The 19,558-nt window shown below is 40.8% G+C and overlaps 1 protein-coding gene across 2 annotated transcripts in view; it reads left to right on the top strand.

Annotated features, from left to right (window-relative positions):
• The window catches only part of gosr1 (golgi SNAP receptor complex member 1), a 133,736-nt gene extending 119,285 nt beyond the window's left edge, over window positions 1-14,451 (top strand). The window contains exons 8-9 of one of the 2 annotated variants that reach the window (XM_038814343.1): window positions 11,141-11,223; window positions 13,424-14,451. In XM_038814343.1, coding sequence (XP_038670271.1) covers window positions 11,141-11,223; window positions 13,424-13,548 — 208 coding nt within the window. In that variant the 3' untranslated portion in view covers window positions 13,549-14,451. The remainder of the gene's footprint in view (window positions 1-11,140; window positions 11,224-13,423) is intronic. The other variant, XM_038814344.1, reaches the window with a different exon arrangement.
• Window positions 14,452-19,558: the final 5,107 nt, after the last annotated feature.

The following is a 19,558-nucleotide window of genomic DNA, read 5'->3' as shown; positions in this document are numbered from 1 at the left end:
GTTACTTGGTTGATAATGTGACTGATTCTGTGTTTAAATTAAAGTTTGTTTTAACATAAAAAAGATACATGTTGGTCAGTGTTACTACTCCTGTGATGAAGTACCCTTTTCTCACTATTTTACAAATTGCAAATTGTTGGCTTCTCGACCGGGATTCTAACAGCAGTCATTCCTGTTAAGTAAATGCAATTAGAAGTAGATTCAACCTTGGGTGTAATAAAATGTTCAATCATACAGTTTCTCCATCTTGAGAGCTTGTCAGGACCACTTCCAGGGCATTTGGCCAGCACTGCTATATAACTAAGTTAGGCACACAGGCTGGCCTAACCGCTTGCTGACATAAATTATCTTTTTTGCCTGTTGAAGTAGTATTTTTCATCTACTTAAATTTGAGTCCAGGTACCCATGCCCTATAATAACATATTGCACCAGCTCGCACCGTAGTTGAAATAGAAAACAATTCTTGTAAGCCTTACTTAATCTAGTGGTACTAAAACTGATCTGGAGTCTCATTCTCAGGCAGACCCTTCTGGACTATGCTTCACAGTTCTCCCTTTACTGAGTTTATAGAGATTTGTTTCTCCATCTAATCCATATGAGAGCTTTTCCCCTTCACTACAATTTGATCTTTCATTGCCCGGTCTCTAAGTTGGTCCACCTCTCTTTGCATCCTTGGGTTAGATGAAGTAGGATGTGAGGAGGCTCGTGTGGAGCATAGATGTCAGAATAGACTACATGGGCCCAAAGGCCTTGTTTCTAAATACTGTATACTTCATTTGTTTCATATTATCCATTATGATCTCCCTGCTGTCTCCACCTACTCACAGATTAATCCTTCCTCCCAGCCATGTACAGTTGAATAGTATGGCAGTTTTTGTCTTATCAGTTATACTGTGGTAATTGCTCTGGCTGCTAACATACCTTCCATGGCTTATGGCAGAGCTTTGCTTCCTGCGTATCAAGGCAAAACAGTGCACCATAGGAAACGTATTGGAGCTTTCCCAATTCAGTAAATTTGCCTTGCTTAAACTCAAGCAAGTGCAGTAGTTGTATCAGGTTCTTTCTGATGTTCTCATTGCAGGTATCTGCATCACAAATCTAAAAGAATGATAGGTAGAAAACAATTAGCAAATTGCTACTGATCTAATAGCATTGTAAATTGGGGGAGTGAGAGAGATGGTGCAGTTATTAATCACAATGGGCATGATGTTGCCAAAAATCAGAAACCTGTTAACCCACCTTTGACAGTGCTGTATTTATATATTACAGCTCTGATAGTGGCCTGACCATTGAATGTTCACAGCTAGTAACTAAAGGATTATGGCCCTTCTGGGGAATTCTTTTTGCCCTGAAAGCTTTCTGTGAATAAACCGTTTAACCTTAAACGGAAGAACTTGACATCTGATTAATCAGGAAACTGGGTCCATTATCTTGCGAATTCTTGAAATTTATTGAATTCAAACCTTGGGAATCATACTACACCATTAGGATCTTTATATTCCCTGAACATTCTCTCTTATCACTTAGTTTCCATTTCGTGACAGAGACTTGACCATCTGCACTGCTTACACTCTTGTAATGGGTTTTATATCTGATGATTCGTAAGTTTAAATGACCTCCATTTGAATGTTTTGGATTTTATGAATTTGAGTTACTTACTTGAAAATGGCACCGTGGGTGCTGATACTTTTGACTAGAATCAGGGAAACTGTAAATTTGATTGTCATCCAGTGTGCCTGATGTGCCATGATTAGATCCCATTCCAAAACTTTTTCAGAATTGATCAGAGTTTCAATTATAATAAGTCATCGTTCCATATCTTGTAGCTTCTCACAGATAGCATGAACATTAACCATGTAAGCAGAGAAAGAAGAAGGGATTTTCATTACATTTTAGCAAAGGACTTAAAGAATTTGTAGTTATTTGTGTCTAATGTAACTTTCACGCTCAGCTATCTTGCTTTGAAGCAAAAATTGCTGAACAATCTCCGCAAGGCAATTATCACAATTTTGCCACGGATGACCTTATTTTTATCCAGATTATAGATCGTCTGGATAAAAATGTTTCAATTAACCCCAAGACATTATAAGGATTGGCTCCATTATGCCGTAGACTTGCTGCAGGAAGAGATTGGCTTACATGCCTGTCTTCAAATTGATGATCTTGCAAGACGACCCAAAGCTGATCCTCTGTCGAGTTTTCTGCAGGGTAAATTTAAATGAGTTGATTTAGGGACACCAAAGAGTCAAATGTACCCTAACTTTGACCCATCCTTGTACATAAATGGTCCTGTGTAAATGCCAGTTTCTCATATAAAAATGCTCTATTGGACTTGCCATTGTTTATTAGAAAATATATAGACAAGTGATCCATGAGCTGCATCAATCCCTCTGGTATTCAGTCATATATTTAGAAACCTCTCAACTCTTCAAAATCACCAATTGCCTAATGCCGTAAAACTTAAATGTTGTCTAGATCAATAGTTATGCATTTTCAATGTTGACTGAACTTTCAAATACTAACTCCACTCTCAGCTATTCTTGTGAATCACAGTCTTCTCAACATAATACTTAGATGACAAAATGGCATTTCAACAAATGTTTCTATTGTAGAGCTTTACTTCTGACGGCTCTGAATTAGATCCTGTAAGTTCCATGCCAAAAAGTGACATTTTTCAATTGCATATGTTGCTTTGTAGTGTTGATTAACGGTAACGGCAAGGAGGCAATGGTAATATAAGCAGTGAAATCTGGTTTGGCTACCACAGCAAAAGTTTCTAACACATCTCAAGTCTATTTGGTTCAGTTGGTCGCAAATGACCTTCGGGGCAGGAGTTTGTAGATTAAAGCCTGCTTCAGAATTCGAGTACATAATTTAGGCTGACCTTTTAATACAGTACTGAGGGAGTGGTGCACTTTGTGCTGCAGTAGGTTGAGGTGTGAATCTGAGTCGTTGTCCGCCTCTTGCAGTCAAAAGATTTTATAGTTTGAGATTCCAGTCATCAATTCAGAATATCATCTGATCTTTGGACTTCGTTCTTGACCCTCTGACCTTGCAAACTGCTAACCCACATTTTCAAAGTCTTTGAATGCCCTATTGCCTTCCAAATTTGTGGGCATGTTCCCTGCAACTGTTTGTTTTGTTACAGTAAGCAATATAAACAATAAAGCGCAGAAACCGCAGTAGCAGTTATTGTTTATAAGAAACATATAGATTCTGGAGGGTGTTCTGGAGGGTAGACGCCAAGAGGTTGTTTGCTCTGGCTAGGGAATCTAGAACACAGGCCCTTAAAGGCCTATCATTTAGAAATGAGATGAAGAGAAGCTTCTTCAGTTGAAGGACTGAATCTTTGGAACTCCCAACCCCAGAGGGTTGTGGATGCTCCATTGTTAAATATATTCAAGACTGAGATGGACAGGTATTTGGCCTCTGGATCAAGGGGAGCGGGCGGGAAAGTAGAATTGAGGCAGATGATCAAGCATAATTATATTGTGTGTGGCGGAGCAGGCTCAATGAGCCATATGAACTACTCCTGTTATTTCTTATGTAGCAGTTGTGAAGGCTTACAGAGGGTGCTGAAAGGATTTATGAAAATGGTTCCATGGAGAAGCTGGAGTTGTTCTTAGAGAAGAGATTGGACAGAAGTGGTCAAAATCATGAGGGGTCTAGAGAGAGTAGATTGACGTAGTAGTTGGCAGAAGGGTTGAGAGCCAGAGGGGGCAGATGTAAAGTTGTTGACAAAGCATCAACTACGACATAAAGAAAAATCCAGTGTTAGAACCTGGAACAAACTGCCTGAGAGGGTGGTAGAGGCACGTTTAATCATGGCTTTCAAATGGGAAGTGGGTACGCACGTATAAAGAGAATTTGCTGGGCTGTAGCGAAAAGGCTGGGCAGTGGATCCAGCTAAAATGTTCTTGCAGAGAGCCAGCACAGCCCCATTGGGCTGAATGGCCTCCTTCTATGCAGTGAAGATAAAGTCGCCATAGTCCCAGATGACCATCGGCTGCTTTCCCCTTGTGTGTGTGTGTGGGGGGGGGGGGGGGTTGGAGATCATCACACCTCTGTGAATAACTTCAGCTGGTATAGAAATTGAACCCACCCTGCTAGCCTCGCTCTGCATCACGGACCAGCTGTCTAGCCAGCTGAGTTTAAACCAATCATTTCTATGCAATGATCATTTTATAATTCTCCATAAGTAGTTTCTCTTCGCCACCTTTTAAAGCAAATTGATTTGTTGCAATTTTTGCAGTTACAGCTAGAGTCCCAATGAACAGACAATGATCATTTTTGAGTTTGGGTTTCAAAAAATAATTTAGCAAGAACTTTTTATTTTTCGGATGTTATCCTTTGAGTAGTTTTCTCTTGATAAGGGTTGAATATCAGGACAGATGCTTGACAGCTGCAGTTGGCGGTCAAGGTTTTGTTTTGTTACTGATAGATCATAGAATTTACAGTGCAGAAGGAGGCCACTCGGCCCATCGAGTCTGCACCGGCTCTTGGAAAGAGCACCCTACCCGAGGTCAACACCTCCACCCTATCCCCATAACCCAGTAACCCCACCCAACATTAAGGGCAATTTTGGACACTAAGGGCAATTTATCATGGCCAATCCACCTAACCTGCACATCTTTGGACTGATATGACCAACTGATATCTGAAGAGATTGTTGCCTGAATGAATATGTATGTATAAAGTGACGAATACGCGCTGTCAGAGCTCTGCAATATCAAAGAATACCCGCGAGCGAAGAAATGAATGGCGTCAGTAAACCTTTGAACAAGATTCAAAACCGTTAGGTGGCCATTTGTCAACCCTCCAATAATTACTTTATGACTGGATGATTTATTGCTCAACACAATGTGTTCTTACTTTTAAAACATGGATATAAATCATTTTAAAATCTTATTTTAAAAGGTAGTCAATCATTTGAAACAAACACTTAGTACACTGAACCAGGAGAAAAATGAACAATTCATCTTGCCAACAGTCACTTTTCCTTTCAGCCTTTGTATTTAACCTTCACTCTTAACCGCTTGGCCGTGCAAACCTCTGCCCCATTTCAACCTTTCTATCATCTTAGAACATGCGATTGCCTTTCAATCTGTGCCCATCTTTTCCTGCAGGTCCAGATTTTTTTTTGGACGTTACTGCATAGACTGTACAGCACAGAAACTGGTCACTCGGCAGAGCTGGTCTGTGACAGTGTTTATACTCCACACCTCTTCCCAATCTTTTTCTTTAAATTTTTCCAATTAAGGGGCAATTTAGCGTGGCCAATCCACCTACCCTGCACACCTTTTGCGCTTTGGGTGTAAGACCCATGCAAACACGGGGAGAATGTGCAAATCCCACACTGACTGAGACCGGGATCGAACCTGGATCCTCAGCGTCACGAGGCAGCAGCACTAACCACTGCGCCGCCGTGCCGCCTCCTCCTCTTCCCAATCTGATTAACTCTTCCTACCTGCAAGTTTTTTTCCCCCTTTACTTCAGAAACTGCTCTGCGGTGTGCTCGGCCAGTCTGCACAGGACCAGCATGCTGAGACAGGGCTTCAGAACCTTAAGTGCAATGTGCTGGCCGTCTGAGATTTTTAGCAGCAAATATGGGGGAGAAATTCTAAAGCCTCCCTTCCCATTTAACTTAATTGGGTTATTTTTAGTACAGTAATGACTGTCGAGTGCTATGGACGGAGTTGTATTTTATGATAAATTAACTAACCTGACAATTAATAGAAATTTGTATAAGGGAGCTCGGGGCAAGGGACAGCATGCAAACACTTGGGGAAATTACGGGGAGATTCTGGGCACCATTTATAGCATAAAACACTTGAAAAGGAAGCAATCCAGAGTGCGTAATCTTGAAATAGAGCAGTTGGTTAATGCACCTATATATAGTTAAAGTTTAATTGGAGAAATAATGTAAGGGGCATTAATGCTGCATTACACACTGTTGTAGAACCTTTCTGAGAAAATTCTCAGAAAATTTCTAAGAATTTTATGGACAAAAAGTGCTCCCTAAATTTCAAGCTAACAAAATGAAACCCATGTTTCGTGTTCCTGGAATGCTTATGATGAATTTGTTAGTTCTGGAAGATGGATTTAATTTTTTTTAAAAATTTTTTACAAACTATTTTATTGAGGTATTTTCAGCATATAGAAAAAATGACATTGTACAGAACAAACGAAAAAGAAATCAAGACACAAATTCCACATTAAACATAATGCAAACCACGGCTCTGTTCACGCACGAACCTGCCACAATATCCCCCTACTCTACTCTATCCAAGACCCTCGCCCTCCCCCCTCGCCCTCCCCCCTCGCCCTTCCCCCTGCTGACGCTTACTCCTCTGCGAAGAAGTCAATAAATGGCTGCCACCTTCAGACGAACCCAGTAGCGAACCTCTCGAGCCGAACTTGACTTTCTCTAGGCCGAGGAAGCTCGCCATGTCTGATAGCCATACCTCATCCCTCGGGGGCTTTGAGTCCCTCCATGCTAACAGTATTCGTCGCCGGGCTACCAGGGAAGCAAAGGCCAGCACATTGGCCTCCCTCTCTTCCTGGACTCCCGGGTCCTCCGAAACCCCAAAGATTGCCACCTCCTTACTCATTACCACCCCAGTTTTCAACACCAGGGACATAACATCTGCGAATCCCTGCCAATGCCCCCCTAGTTTAGGGCACGACCAGAACATGTGAATGAGTAACTTTGTACGTGCCACAGTCAGCATCGAACAAGTAGTTGGACAGTTAAGTGCAGATGGGCATTCAGAGTTAATTACCAAAGTCATGGGTCCTCAAAATCCATTTTTTTTTAAAAATTACTTCCTTTTCTAAATTAATTTAAGTCTGAATTCAAATGGATTTGGTCTATTAAATATTGACTAAAACCAGCAGCAAGTATTCCCATTTAAAGATTATCACTTAAAACTATTGATTGTTTCTGAGATATATTTTTTAAACATTAACTAATGGGTAGATGGTCGCAATTTTTTTCCAATAGCTGAGGGGCCAGGAAGGAGGGAGCATAGATGTAAAATTAAAAGGAAGAGATTTAGAACAAGGACATGAGGCTGTGCATTCACTTTGTGTTCAGTGATTGTGGAGTAATTTATGTCAACGTTCAAGATTGGATAGCTGGGAAAATGATGGAATTAAAGGCACATGGAAACTTGATGGTTAAATATGACTAAATATTTGCTTGTGTGGAAGGTAAATACCAACACGGACTGTTTAGGCCAAATATCCTGCGTCTATGTCTAACTTCTGTATACGTGTTGACAAGTTCAAAAGGATTACTGAGCTCGGTCACTTAAGTTTTCAGCTCACTTGACGTTGAAAATGACATTGTCACGGTAATCCACATCCCTATCTTTCTGTAGTATTAAAGTCATCTTAAACAGTAAATATAAAATCTTGCATTTGATCTCCATGTGTTCCCTTTCTCTATTATCTCTTGTATATTTTCATTTAGTTTTACTTTTGATTACCTCTCAAATCTAAAAGCTTATTCTAATTTTTAGGCGTGTGAAACAAGCAGATGCTCTACTGATTGCCAAAAAGATAGCGCCAAAAATGGGTATTCAGCTAGTCCTGATTTAGACGTGTAAAGATTGATTGGCCACGTCCTATGATTATCATGTAATCAACTACACCAGAATCAATTTCAATATTTTATAATTTTCATACAAATAAATATTGCAGAGCATACTTTATAAATAAAAGTGATCAATGTGTAATTTGTGCACTGTATCAACATGAAATACAATTGTTGGGAGACAATTTCATGACCCTTGCACTTAAAGCACATTATTAATTTTGATGGATGCTGTTTTGCAATATAAGAAATTAGTCTGCAGCATTGTGTGCTGGAGTAATAAATGATTTGTGAAATTAATACAGAGTGCTCTTTGTGCTTTTATTTTTATTAAAGCAGCAAATCGTAAGTTTAGATTTTTTTAAAATGAACAGTTAATGGACACATTTTGCCCTGAAATCTGGGCCAGGAAGTCACACCATCCAAGCGATAATGATAAATAGATAAACTCTTCCTAGGTGTCTACTATGAGCTGTATAATCAGTCATCAGTTACATCTGTGATTGTCCTTTCAGTTCTTGCTCTGCCTATGTGGAGTGGAAGAGATTACCTGATCTCTGTTTGGCATCTGTCCACAATGGGGTGACTAACGGTTGTAACTTCGTGGAAGCAGAAGGTGCAGCCCACAAAAGCCCATCCCTGCCACCCTCAAAAGTTGAATCTTTTAAACCCTCTGAGGTCATCGTATGAACAAGAGTAGACAATTTAGCCCCTCGAGCCTTTCTTGCCATCCAGTAAGACCATGGCTGATCTGTGGCCTAATTCTATGGGCACAGTCTTCTGGGCTCTTCAGCAGCTAGAGGTTTGGCAGGCTGAGGTTCAGATGTTTGTACCTCTCAGGCAGAAATCACAGAATGTCCCGAATCATCATTGTTGCACTCTGCACAAACTCTCGCTACAAAGGGGGATGTCTTGGCTGAGGGTGACATAGAGGATCGAGATGTCTCCTCCGACAACGAGGATGGTGAACAGGATGGGGGTGGCGAGGGCAAGGATGTCACGGAGCTACGTGCAGAGGCCACTGCAGGGGTACAGTGCAGCAGACAAGCCCATGACAATCTGACAGTGAACAGTTCCAGGCAGAGTGAGCTCAGATTTGCTACTATTTGATTTTCTATCCTCTGCTGGCTGGACGGCCCCAGTTCCGCCTCCTCCATTGCCCAAAGTAAACCCATATCTCTTGGCATCTTCATCGTGCTGCAAAGTTTTGAGATTATTTTCGAGTCCTCTCTGAGTGCCTCACCATCACTATGGGTTGCTGAGCAGAAATCACACCAAACCCTCCTATCACAGGGACTCGTAAGTCTCAGTCTTAGACGGCCCTAGCATTAGTGCAACACTATGATCCATCTTTCTGGACATCCAGACAAGGTAAACACCTTTCCTGCAGGAACCTTGCAGAGGCCTGTTAGAGCTTCTGATGCTTCACATGGATGGCCACACAAACCCTTTATGCAAAGTCTACTGCAACCCTTGATAAGGAGATGAGCATGTCAAACAAATCTCCATGTGAGGCCTGACAAAGACTTCAGAAAACTACGCGCACATCTCTTTAATCCTGCACTCTCACTTGCAGTTACGGCTCAATTGCCTATTACTTTCTTGCTTTCAACCTTCACTGCATGTTAGCTCAAAATTACCACAAGGAAGGCCATTGATGATTGAATGTCCCCACCACAGCTTTCTCCAAATATGTAGGGAAGCCTCTGGTTTTCCACTGTTAATAAGAAGTGTAGAGTTTCAGAGTTTCAATCCTGAAACTGCATCTACAGTGTTCCTTGCCACTCTCATTGCATGTTTAACTCCCCTTGAGTACTCCTTGCATCTATATCTCACTAGGGCAACAGCAGCAGGAGATGCAATGACCTCATTGAACGCATGTTCAGATCTCAGAACACAGTGAGCTGCAAGTAATGGATTGCCTGATGCATGCCCAGGCTGCACACTCCTAAATTATGGCCACTGCCATGTGGGGCTATTTTGTAATCACTATGTTGATAATGTGAGAAGTGGATCAAAAGAAGTTTGTTATCAGACACTGGGGGCCCAAATTCCACACTCTTTAATGCCTGAGACCATTGAAGCAACTAGCCGAACGATTGAATCCATGATGCTTCCAAACTATGCAAGTGAACATATATTTACAAATACTGAAAGTATCTACAATAGTTCTACACCCTTGCCACCTAAGTGCCTTCAAAACTTCATTGTTTTCTAATACTATAGGTATTTGGATAATTGGAGCGCATTCTGGGGAAGGTGGGACCTGTACAAGCAGGACGGGTTGCATCTGAACCAGAGGGGCACCAATATCCTGGGAGGGAGGTTTTCTAGTACTCTTGGGGAGGGTTTAAACTAATTTGGCTGGGGAATGGGAACCGGATTTGTAGTCCAGCAACTAAGGAAGCCGATATTCAGGCCGCCAAAGCATGTACTGATGCTGCATCATCCCTCCTCATAATTTAACACTTGGGGAGACCAGGTATCATTCTGGTAAATGTATAGGCACTCCATCCAAGACCAATACATCCTCCTTAAGATGTGTTACGTAGAACTACTCGCAGTACTTTGGGTGTGATCTCTTCAAGACGTTTGTGCAGCTGAAAGTTGACTCCTTCTCCTGGTCTACTCCTCCCATTGTCTTCTGCCTAATTGTATTCTAGCCCCATTGATGGGTCATATTCCATTAGCCTTTTGGTTACTTTCTGTACTTGTTCATGTTGTTTTAATGACCTATATATCTGGACCACCAAGTCTCTTTGGGCTTCCAATGTTTCTATTTTTCTAGCATTTACGAAGTATCCTTTTTTTGGTCAAAGGTGGGTGACCTCACATCTGCTTACATTAAAATCCATTTGCCCCAGTTTTGTCCATTCACTTAATCTATCAATATCTTGGTAATTTATACTTCCATCTCTACTGCCTGCAGTGCTGCCTATCTATGCATCATTTGGAATTGTGGCTTTCAATCTCATCATCAAAGTTGCAAATAAGTACAGTGTTTAGTTGAGACTCTCAACACAGAGAAGGTAGTCAGAGGTGGGCACACTAGATATAACTGGCCATAAAGAAACAGGTGCTGCAAGAAGACAGCGTAGTCACAAAGCTTTAGACAGAGACCAGTGACTGTTAGTAGTTGTCACATTGCTTTCCTATCTAGCTCGGATTGCTTAGAAAGTGAATCAGTTCAGACTAATTGGTGTACATTGTTTTCCAACCTTGCCCTAGTCGGACTACTGGATTTCAAACATGGTTAAATTTAGATTGTGAGTGTAGAAAATGAAGTGCCTCGTCTGCACATTTGTTATATTGGCGCAGGCAGGGGCCGAGAGGTAAGTAAAGAGAAAGAAGGATGAAGATTAATTGGAAGAAATTGGAAAAGTGAGCAGCTGTGGGAATACCCCGTGCGCTAGTGTGTGTCACATTTATCAAAGAAACAGGCTGCGGTGTGTATTTTGATTTTCTCTCTGTTCAGCTCCGAAATTACAGCAGACTAAGCAAGCTATTGTTGGCAGCATGACATGATGTGTTTTCTTTCTTTAGCATCGCCATGGCAACAAAAGAAAATGTGACATCACAACGAGGAGTGCTGAAGACAATACAAAGCAAAGTGAACTCCTTGGCCAATATCCTTTTGAAAGTAATTTTAAAGAAATCTTCCATGTTGTATCTAGGGTAAGACAAAAATTGGAAGCAAAATGTAAGCTAGTTGACTCGCTGTCTGTCTTGACATTTCTAATGCTAGAATGGAAAACAAGCATTCTCACCTTTGTAAAACTCCCTTCTGCAAGAGGTTACCGCATTGTTTTTTTTTTAAAGAACAGTTAATTTGGCACAGTAACTAATTTGTTGAATGTAGTGAATCATTTAAATTCAGCGCACAATATTAAACTTTCGGGACAAGTTACATATTTTTCACAAAGCATCTATTTTCAGAAGTATCTTTTGGGTGCAGAGATGTTAAACTTTGAATGAAAGCTGTAAGTGAGGATTATGTCCAGTAACAATTTTACTGTGCATTGCACAGTGCTCCAATTTTAGGTGTGGATGTTAACCACAATTATTCTAATCATGAGGCAACTGCATGTGAATGTTCATGTAGTTGAGTATTATTTGTAGTCAATCCGCAGCACATTTCATTCAGTAAGTATGACCAAATAGTGGTTATGATTACATAGTAATCCAGAGGCTTGGACTAATAATCGGAAGACTCCAGTTCAAATTCCACCAAGGCAGTTGGCAAAGTTAAATTCAGTTAATTAAATAAATGTGTAATTAAAAGTTACTATCCATAATGGTGACTGTGAAACTAGTGGATTCTAAAAATCCACTTAGTTCCTTATTGCCTTTTTGTGGGAAAGGGAATCTGCAGTCCTTCCCTGGTCTGACCTATCCAGACCCACAGCGATGTGTTGACCCTCTAAATGGCACAGACTTATGTTACTTACAAGCCCAGACGGGTATGAAGAGTTTTCTTTGGTCTGGAGCAGAGCAATCAAGCGAATAATTGCCATTGAGTGTAAAGGTACGCTACATAGCTTGCCATTTGAGTAGAGAAAAACTGCAGTTGATGCCATGGGAAAATGTCCACCTTCTGAAAGTTCCAACTAGCCTCCAAATCCGTCTTCAACTTTCATGCGTTCAACTGTGTTAGGCATATGGGGAGCAGTGAAATTAGCTCCAACTTCAAATACATTTCAATGGCTTGTTACTTTTAAAGTGAATATGTGATCAATTCATTGGTGACCACCCAAATTATTCTCTGAAATGAATAGTTGAGCCTTACAAACCAATAAAGTTTGCAGTTCAATTTCTGGTCTGATAAATTAGCTAATCTCGGGTGGGGTGCCAATAGGGAAACATCAGTTGGCCTCCATGATCTCTTTTTTTTTAAATGTATTTGATTACAAACATGTATCAAAACAGGTTACAACAAATAAACATCCCAGGAAACATACTTCCCAGCAATGAACTACACAGCCGAGACAGATTTTTTACCTTTTTCACCACCCCCCCCCCCCCACACACACACACACACGACGAGCAGCTCCTCAAACACGGTCACAAACATCCCCCACCTTTTCTCAAACCACCACCCCCCCCCCCCCCACCCCCTGTAGAGCCCCTTAACTCATACTTTATCTTCTCCAACCGCAGGAAGTCGCACAGATCACCCAACCAAGCTGTTACCCCCGGTGGTGATGCCGACCACCCCCTCCGTGCGATCAGAGAGGCGAAGGCCACAACATTGGCCTTCCTCCTCTCCATGAGCTCCGGCTTCTCTGAAACCCCAAATATCGCCACCAAAGGGTCCAGGTCCAGGGCCTCCACTATCCTGGCTAAGACCGTGAACACTCCCGCCCAGAACCTTCCCAATTTTTCGCAACCCCAAAACCTGTATGTGATTCGCTGGCCCCTGCCCACACTTCGCTCACTCATCTACCCCCTGGAAGAACCCACTCATTCTCGTCCGACTCCATGATCTCTATTAGGATGAAAAGAAGCCAGGATTCTTGCTTCTGATCCCTGTTGGAAGGTTCAGTAAAGGATATCAGCGAGAATATGATTGGACTTGATTGTGATTCTCATGCAGTCGAATAGCTGTCAGCACTTTAACATCCAGTCCTCATAAGACATGACCACGTCAGGGAGTGCCTGGCATCAATGGAACTGTACCCCATCAAGTAATCCATGCCATTGGAAAAGGGGAGAAGCTGATGCGGGAAAGGGGGCTAAGAACGTTGTAAAATGTATTATTATTCAATGTTTTAACATTTTAATAAATTGAAAACAAAGCTACTTTAGATTCTTTAACAGCAATTCCAGATCGATTTCCTGCCATTAACAACCTGGTTCAGAGGATAAATTTGAGGAAGCGCAGGGACACGATAATTTTGGGAGGTGTTATTGGCATCTGTACTATCTTATTGCTACTGTATGCTTTTCACTGATGAAACATCCCATAAGATGTTTGCACAGTTGCAAAACACTGGGGAGGGAGGGGGTGGATCTTGCGTACTCAACCTGCATATATTGGCTGGATTGCTAGCGTGATGGATTTAGGTTACACTGGAATGCTTTAAACAAGTATTCCCTCGGGCCACAGTTCAGTGATTGGTTTATGATCAAATGTTAAACCTCTGACTTTTTAAAATTTAACTATGCTCTTGAAATATATAATTTTGAAGTACAGCACATTATCATTTTGTGAAAGGATGCATTCGAATGTAGTCTGTTTCCATCTCTTTTCTTCCTCTACCTCCAGATAATAAAGTTACTGCCTCATTTATGAGCTGTTGTAAAGTCAGATTTTTAAAAACTGTTCTTTGAATCATATACCTGATGTATTTATGTATTTTCAAGAGCATATATAAATGTATACTTTCATACACAATGATCCTGCAGTGCATTTGTATATCGGTGTGCTGTGTTACACTGTCATAGGACATGGGTCTGCTCCTTTGGGTATCATTACATGTCCAGTTTCTTGTCTCTTCGGAGTGAAGTACCCAGAGTAATGCAAAAGCAAAATGCTGGAAATCTGAAATAAAAAATGGAAAATGGCGCGAGTACTCAGCAGCTCTGGCAGCATCTGTGGAGAGAGAAACCGAGTTGAAGTTTCAGGTCAATGTCCTTTCATCGGAGCCAGGTTCAATGAATGGCCACCAGCCTGAAATGTCAGTTTTGTTCCCCTGTCCGAGGTCCTGTCTGAGCTGCTGTATGCTTCCAGCAATTTCTGTCTTATCCGGGTGAATGGTTCTAAATTCATCTCCCAAGTGACTTGGTCACGGAGCACCCTTGGCCGGAGACTTGGGGGCAGATACCAAACTTACCCATTCTCTTGGAAATGTGAAGAAGGCTTAAAGAGAAAACAAAAGCAAAAAATTTTTTTTTTTTTTTTTAGAAATAGATATATCTGGACACCCACGCAATCAAAAGTTTTGAATTGTTCAACAAGTCTCTCAAAGCTTTATTAATTTGACAAATTTCCAAACAGTTGTCATTTGGCCATGCACACCATTTATGCATGCATGTGCAATCTGCTACTTAACAATTAGGCCTAATTTCCTAAATATGTCCAGTGCCCATTGATACAAAGTTGTACTATGCCATTGGCAAACTATGGTAGTGCATTGGAATAAGCTGATGAAGCCACCTCCCACCGAAACAATTTCACTTGTTAAAAATAAATATGGGTGTAATATATTGAAACCTTTGGATTTCTCTGAAATAAAAACACAATTGCCAAAGCCAGCTTTTAAAAAGAAACCGTACAACCTTGGACTATCTAGTTCAATCCAGCACCGCCTTGAATGAAGAATACTTGCTTTGCATTTATTTTTCAGATACTTTGTGGTCGGGTTGAGATTTTTTCCCTTTATCCCATTATTTGTTGAAATCACTGAACGTTTACTCACAAACCACTAACTGTGGCCTTCTCAATGATTTCAAGAGAATACGATGCACTGACGACCCCTGTTTAAGAGGAAGAGTCTGTTTCTACTCCTCAGATTGAGGTAACCGATTTGAATGTGGTGGTTTAGAATTCATGCAGGTATAAAAACTCGATGCTTGGAAATATGAATCATTCCAATGAAGTGTTCAGAAAAAAATTAACACTTTTTTTGTACATTACACTGATTTTTGGATATAGGCTCTAATCTATTTACCTTGGCATCTTTCGTGAATTAACTTGACACACTGGCAAGCAAAAGTTGACTGGCTAATTGAATCATTTGAATTCCGATTGTTGAATTGCATAGCTATAATTTTGTTTACCACAGAGTTGAGTTGATCCATTGAAAAGGTGCAGTTATGCCCCTCTACATGGAGCCCACACATCTGCTGTGGTTTGTGTTCATCTATTTGAAGCTTTTGGTGTCAAAAATCTATTCATTTCTCAGACCTCTCTCCTTTCTCTTGTTACCCTTCTATTCTCTCTCTTCCCCCCCCCCCCCCCCCCCCCCCATCCCACCTCTGCTTCTTTAAATGCTTCTGGAAATTTTGTTAATGTAGATTTTAATAATCTTGTAAAATAATTTTCAGTTCTTTGCTAATGTGCATTTTCTGCATTGTACAGAGGAACTCTCACTGTGTATGTAATTTGTTAATAAATTAGAATCCCAAGTGATCCTGCTTTCTGGTGTTTTGCATTTTATGTTGTCAGGGAGGGGCAAATATGTGGGATAATTTCCCCCGTTTTTTCACGTTTCGGCTGGCGGCAACAAGAGGAGTGTTCCCCACCCTTTTTAGTGCTGTGACTTCTTGTGCCGTCAGATTACGAACAGTAAAAAGAAACGAGCCACTTTTTTTTTTACAAGCCTTTAAGGCGATGGTTGAAGTTTTGCAAGCCCGAAGGATACTCTCTCGGTGCACTAGCGACAGTGGAAGGTAGAGGTTCTGGTTGTCTCGGGTGTAATTATGGCCGGACTATGGTGAAGAAATATAATATTGCAGGTTAAACAAATAAGACCCTCTTCATTACCGAAGGTGGATTTTGAGGCAGGATCCTCCCTGGTGCTGGCTGAGAGATGGCTTCATATCCCATACTGATCTGGTGGGCTGCCCTTGTGGATGACTTACGGTGTTGGCTCTCGCTCAATCCAGTTTCAGTCATGGGATAGCAGTATTTAGGTATTCTACTGGCCACACAATGGGTTGATGCCGATGTAATTGACACACAATGGGAGGAGTGTTTGTTATCCCATCTACATTCTAGCTGCGATTGTGCTCCTGAGTGACTTTATTTGAAAATCCATCTTCTTGAGACTGGCAAGTCTCACAGCAGGTGCCATTTTGAATCACTTCCATTGAAATGGTGGTGTGTGGTCAATCATTTGCATTTTAAATAGCTTCCCAGAGACTTGTTCAGGCATGGCTGTGCCTGTAATGAAATCACAAAGTTGCCTGACTCTGACCCATTTGTGCAGGTGCAGTGTCCATCTTCCAATAAGCTATCCGGGCCTATGACATTACTGTAACAATATTTAAGATCCTGAAATTGCTATTAGATTTAATTGAGCTTTGTATCCTGGGCTAATGACTGCAGTAACTCATCCTTTGCACAGTAATTTTATACAACTGCATCATAGTTCACCCAGTGTCCATAGTCGTAGCAACTGTATTGCCTTAATTTTCAGATGTGCAGAAAAAATTCTATTTCATTAGCAATATGATTGACCAATAACCTTAAATCCAAAATATATTTCATAAATGCCAGACTCTGACTGTTGTCAGTGCCCTTATTATGACTTTACTTTTTTTTATTATTGTCATGTGATGTGGACATCGCTGGCTGGGCCAGTATTTATTGCCGTCCCTAAATCGCCCTTGAATTGAGTGGCTTGCTCTAGGCCATTTCAGACGACATTGAAGAGCCAACCACGTTGCTGTGGAACTGGAGTCACATGTAGACCAAATTTCCATCCCTAAACGACATCAGTGAATCAGATCTTTTTTAATGACGATCAACAGTGGTTTCATGGTCATCTTTTAGATGTTTAATTCCATATTTTCATTGAATTGAAATTTCGCCATTTGCCGTGTTGGCATTCAAACCCAGCTCCCCAGGGCATTACCCTGGGTTTCTGGATTACTAGTCCAATGACAAAAACCACGACACCACCAACTCCGCCAAAATAAAATATTCTTGGTAATCTTAATTGGTATTGGAATAACTCACACTTTTAGATCGCAGTTGATGTTATAACTGTATGGGAAGATCCCAGAATGGAACCCTGGCTCAAAAAAACATAACTTGTTTTGTGAAACATGGGGGAACAATCACAGGACCGCTAATTTGTTTTTAACAACAAGAACTTTTTTCTACTAAACGTGAAAAGTTGGATTATTATACAATACTCCTTTACTCCCCTAACAAACACAGATTAAAGATTAGTGTGGATTATAATGTGTATCTTAAACCTTTTAAGCACGCGAGGTGACTGGTCAAATACGCACTCCACTCGGAATCCAAGTTAGTATCTGTAGATTTCTGCTCAATCTCCCCAGATGATTGTCACGGGACAGTTTCCAGACTCTACACCCAAGAACAAACTTTAAAATCTTATCTCGTTAAGTATGCTTTCCTTCGCGGGTTGCATTCCGAAATCCAGACCATGTTTTTCAAATGACACTTCTAAACAAAGCTTCCGTTTGGCTCTTAACAGTGAATCCAGTCCACGGTTTTACACCAATTCCTTTAGGATGTATTTGTCTTGACTGTTGTGCAAACTGCTCACAATTGTTTTAACTCTTGATCCCAAGACTATTAAAATGACAGCAAATGTTTTATCACCCTTTTGAAGTCTGCTGTCCCACTTCAAATCTAGTTACTGTGATTGTCTCTTTAACTAAGTAGATTTTGCTTACTCTTCCTTGAATTTATTTGAACAGTAACTTGGTCTCTGTTCTCTTAATTCCAGTCGTCCTGAACATACTCTGTCCCAATTCCTGGTTTTCTGGACTGTATCTTGTACTTTAGGAAGCCTGCCTCTTTGCAACTCCCGTCTTGTCTAGTCCAGTCTTTCTTCTGGCAGAGTTGAGAGATGTTCACTCCCCCAGTTCCTGTCTCCAACTGCCCATACATTCAGCTCAAACTAAAACTTGGAAGCTGCAAGACCCAATTGCTAAGCAACACCACATAGCTCTGCTGGCCTATTTATTTACTCTTCAGTACATTTGTAGTCCCCTCTAAGCACAATAGAAACATAGTTCAAACTTAACCAACCCCGACATATATAAGCACCTTTGTCCAGCATGAATCTAACTATAGATTTTACCCTTGCAGACACAGCAAAATTAAATTAAACACACTTAAAACTATACCTTATTTCTAATGTTCTGCATTACAAATATAAAATGCTTAAAACTACCTTTGTTTTTCTAACATTCAGTCTGATTCCAAACTTAGAACGTTCAGTTTAGCTTTGATCATTCCTCTACAAAGAAAATTCAAACTTGTTCTACTTCCTCTCTCTCAGCACTTTACACACTCATCTATTTTATTGCATGCCACATGCACTTTATAATCAGTCCTTGGAACTAGCCAAAGGTTTTCTGCTGTTTTACTTGTGCTAAGGAGGTTGGGGAAAGTACATAGATAAGAGACCCAGTAAAGGAAGGTGTTCTACCTTATTGTTTCTCTCTCTCGTCTCTTGTTTACCTGTGGACTTTCCCAACCTTCACCACCCAGCAACGTTTTTAACAGTACCGTTTACCTGGATTCCCAATTCCAAATGATGCAGATCCATGACACATTGAAGCAACTCACACTCTGGTGGTGTTATTTAAACTAAAATATTGGAAGATTGGATACATTTTATGTTCATATAATTTTCCTGCTGAAGATTTTATACAAATATTCAGTTGCAAGGAATAAATTGTGACTAAATTACCAGAACATCATTATTCTCAGTTTAAAGGAATCCAGTTTGTTCATTAGATGCTGTACTAGATATAGTTTCCCAGAAATTATTCCTGCCTCGTTCCATTGTGCCATAGCAGCAGCAGGTTACATCAAGTGTAGCATCCTGGATAGAGGAACACTCTGGGAGGAAATGGAGTGACGGCAGAATAGAAATGATGGCTAACAATTGTGGTCCTTTCAATTACTTCGAATATGTAGAAGTAAAATGGCAAATGGAGAATTTAACGTCAAGAAAACAGCAGTGAAGGATGCAGGAATGGTTAACAGCCATGTCTTGTTCAGTAGCAAGTGGCTTTAAGCCAGTATGTCAAGACAAACGCAAATATTAGCTCAACTAGTAATGGACCCTGCGGTTCTAGGGGAGAATGACCATGATTGCGATCAAGTAAGTTTAATGTTTGTGCATATTTATTTTTTGTTAATTCCCAGCTGCCAACTTTTGCCATATCAATTCTAGATCATGGGTCATTTAGATAAGTGTAATTTAAGTTTTCTTTGGTTAGGAAGGAAAACAATCAGATGGTTGTTGAGGT

The sequence above is a fragment of the Scyliorhinus canicula genome, chromosome 12 (genome assembly GCF_902713615.1).
Source record: "Scyliorhinus canicula chromosome 12, sScyCan1.1, whole genome shotgun sequence".
Lineage (NCBI taxonomy): Eukaryota > Metazoa > Chordata > Chondrichthyes > Carcharhiniformes > Scyliorhinidae > Scyliorhinus > Scyliorhinus canicula.
The sequence above is the reverse complement of the archived record's forward strand: the minus strand, read 5'-3'. Positions and strand labels throughout refer to the sequence as shown.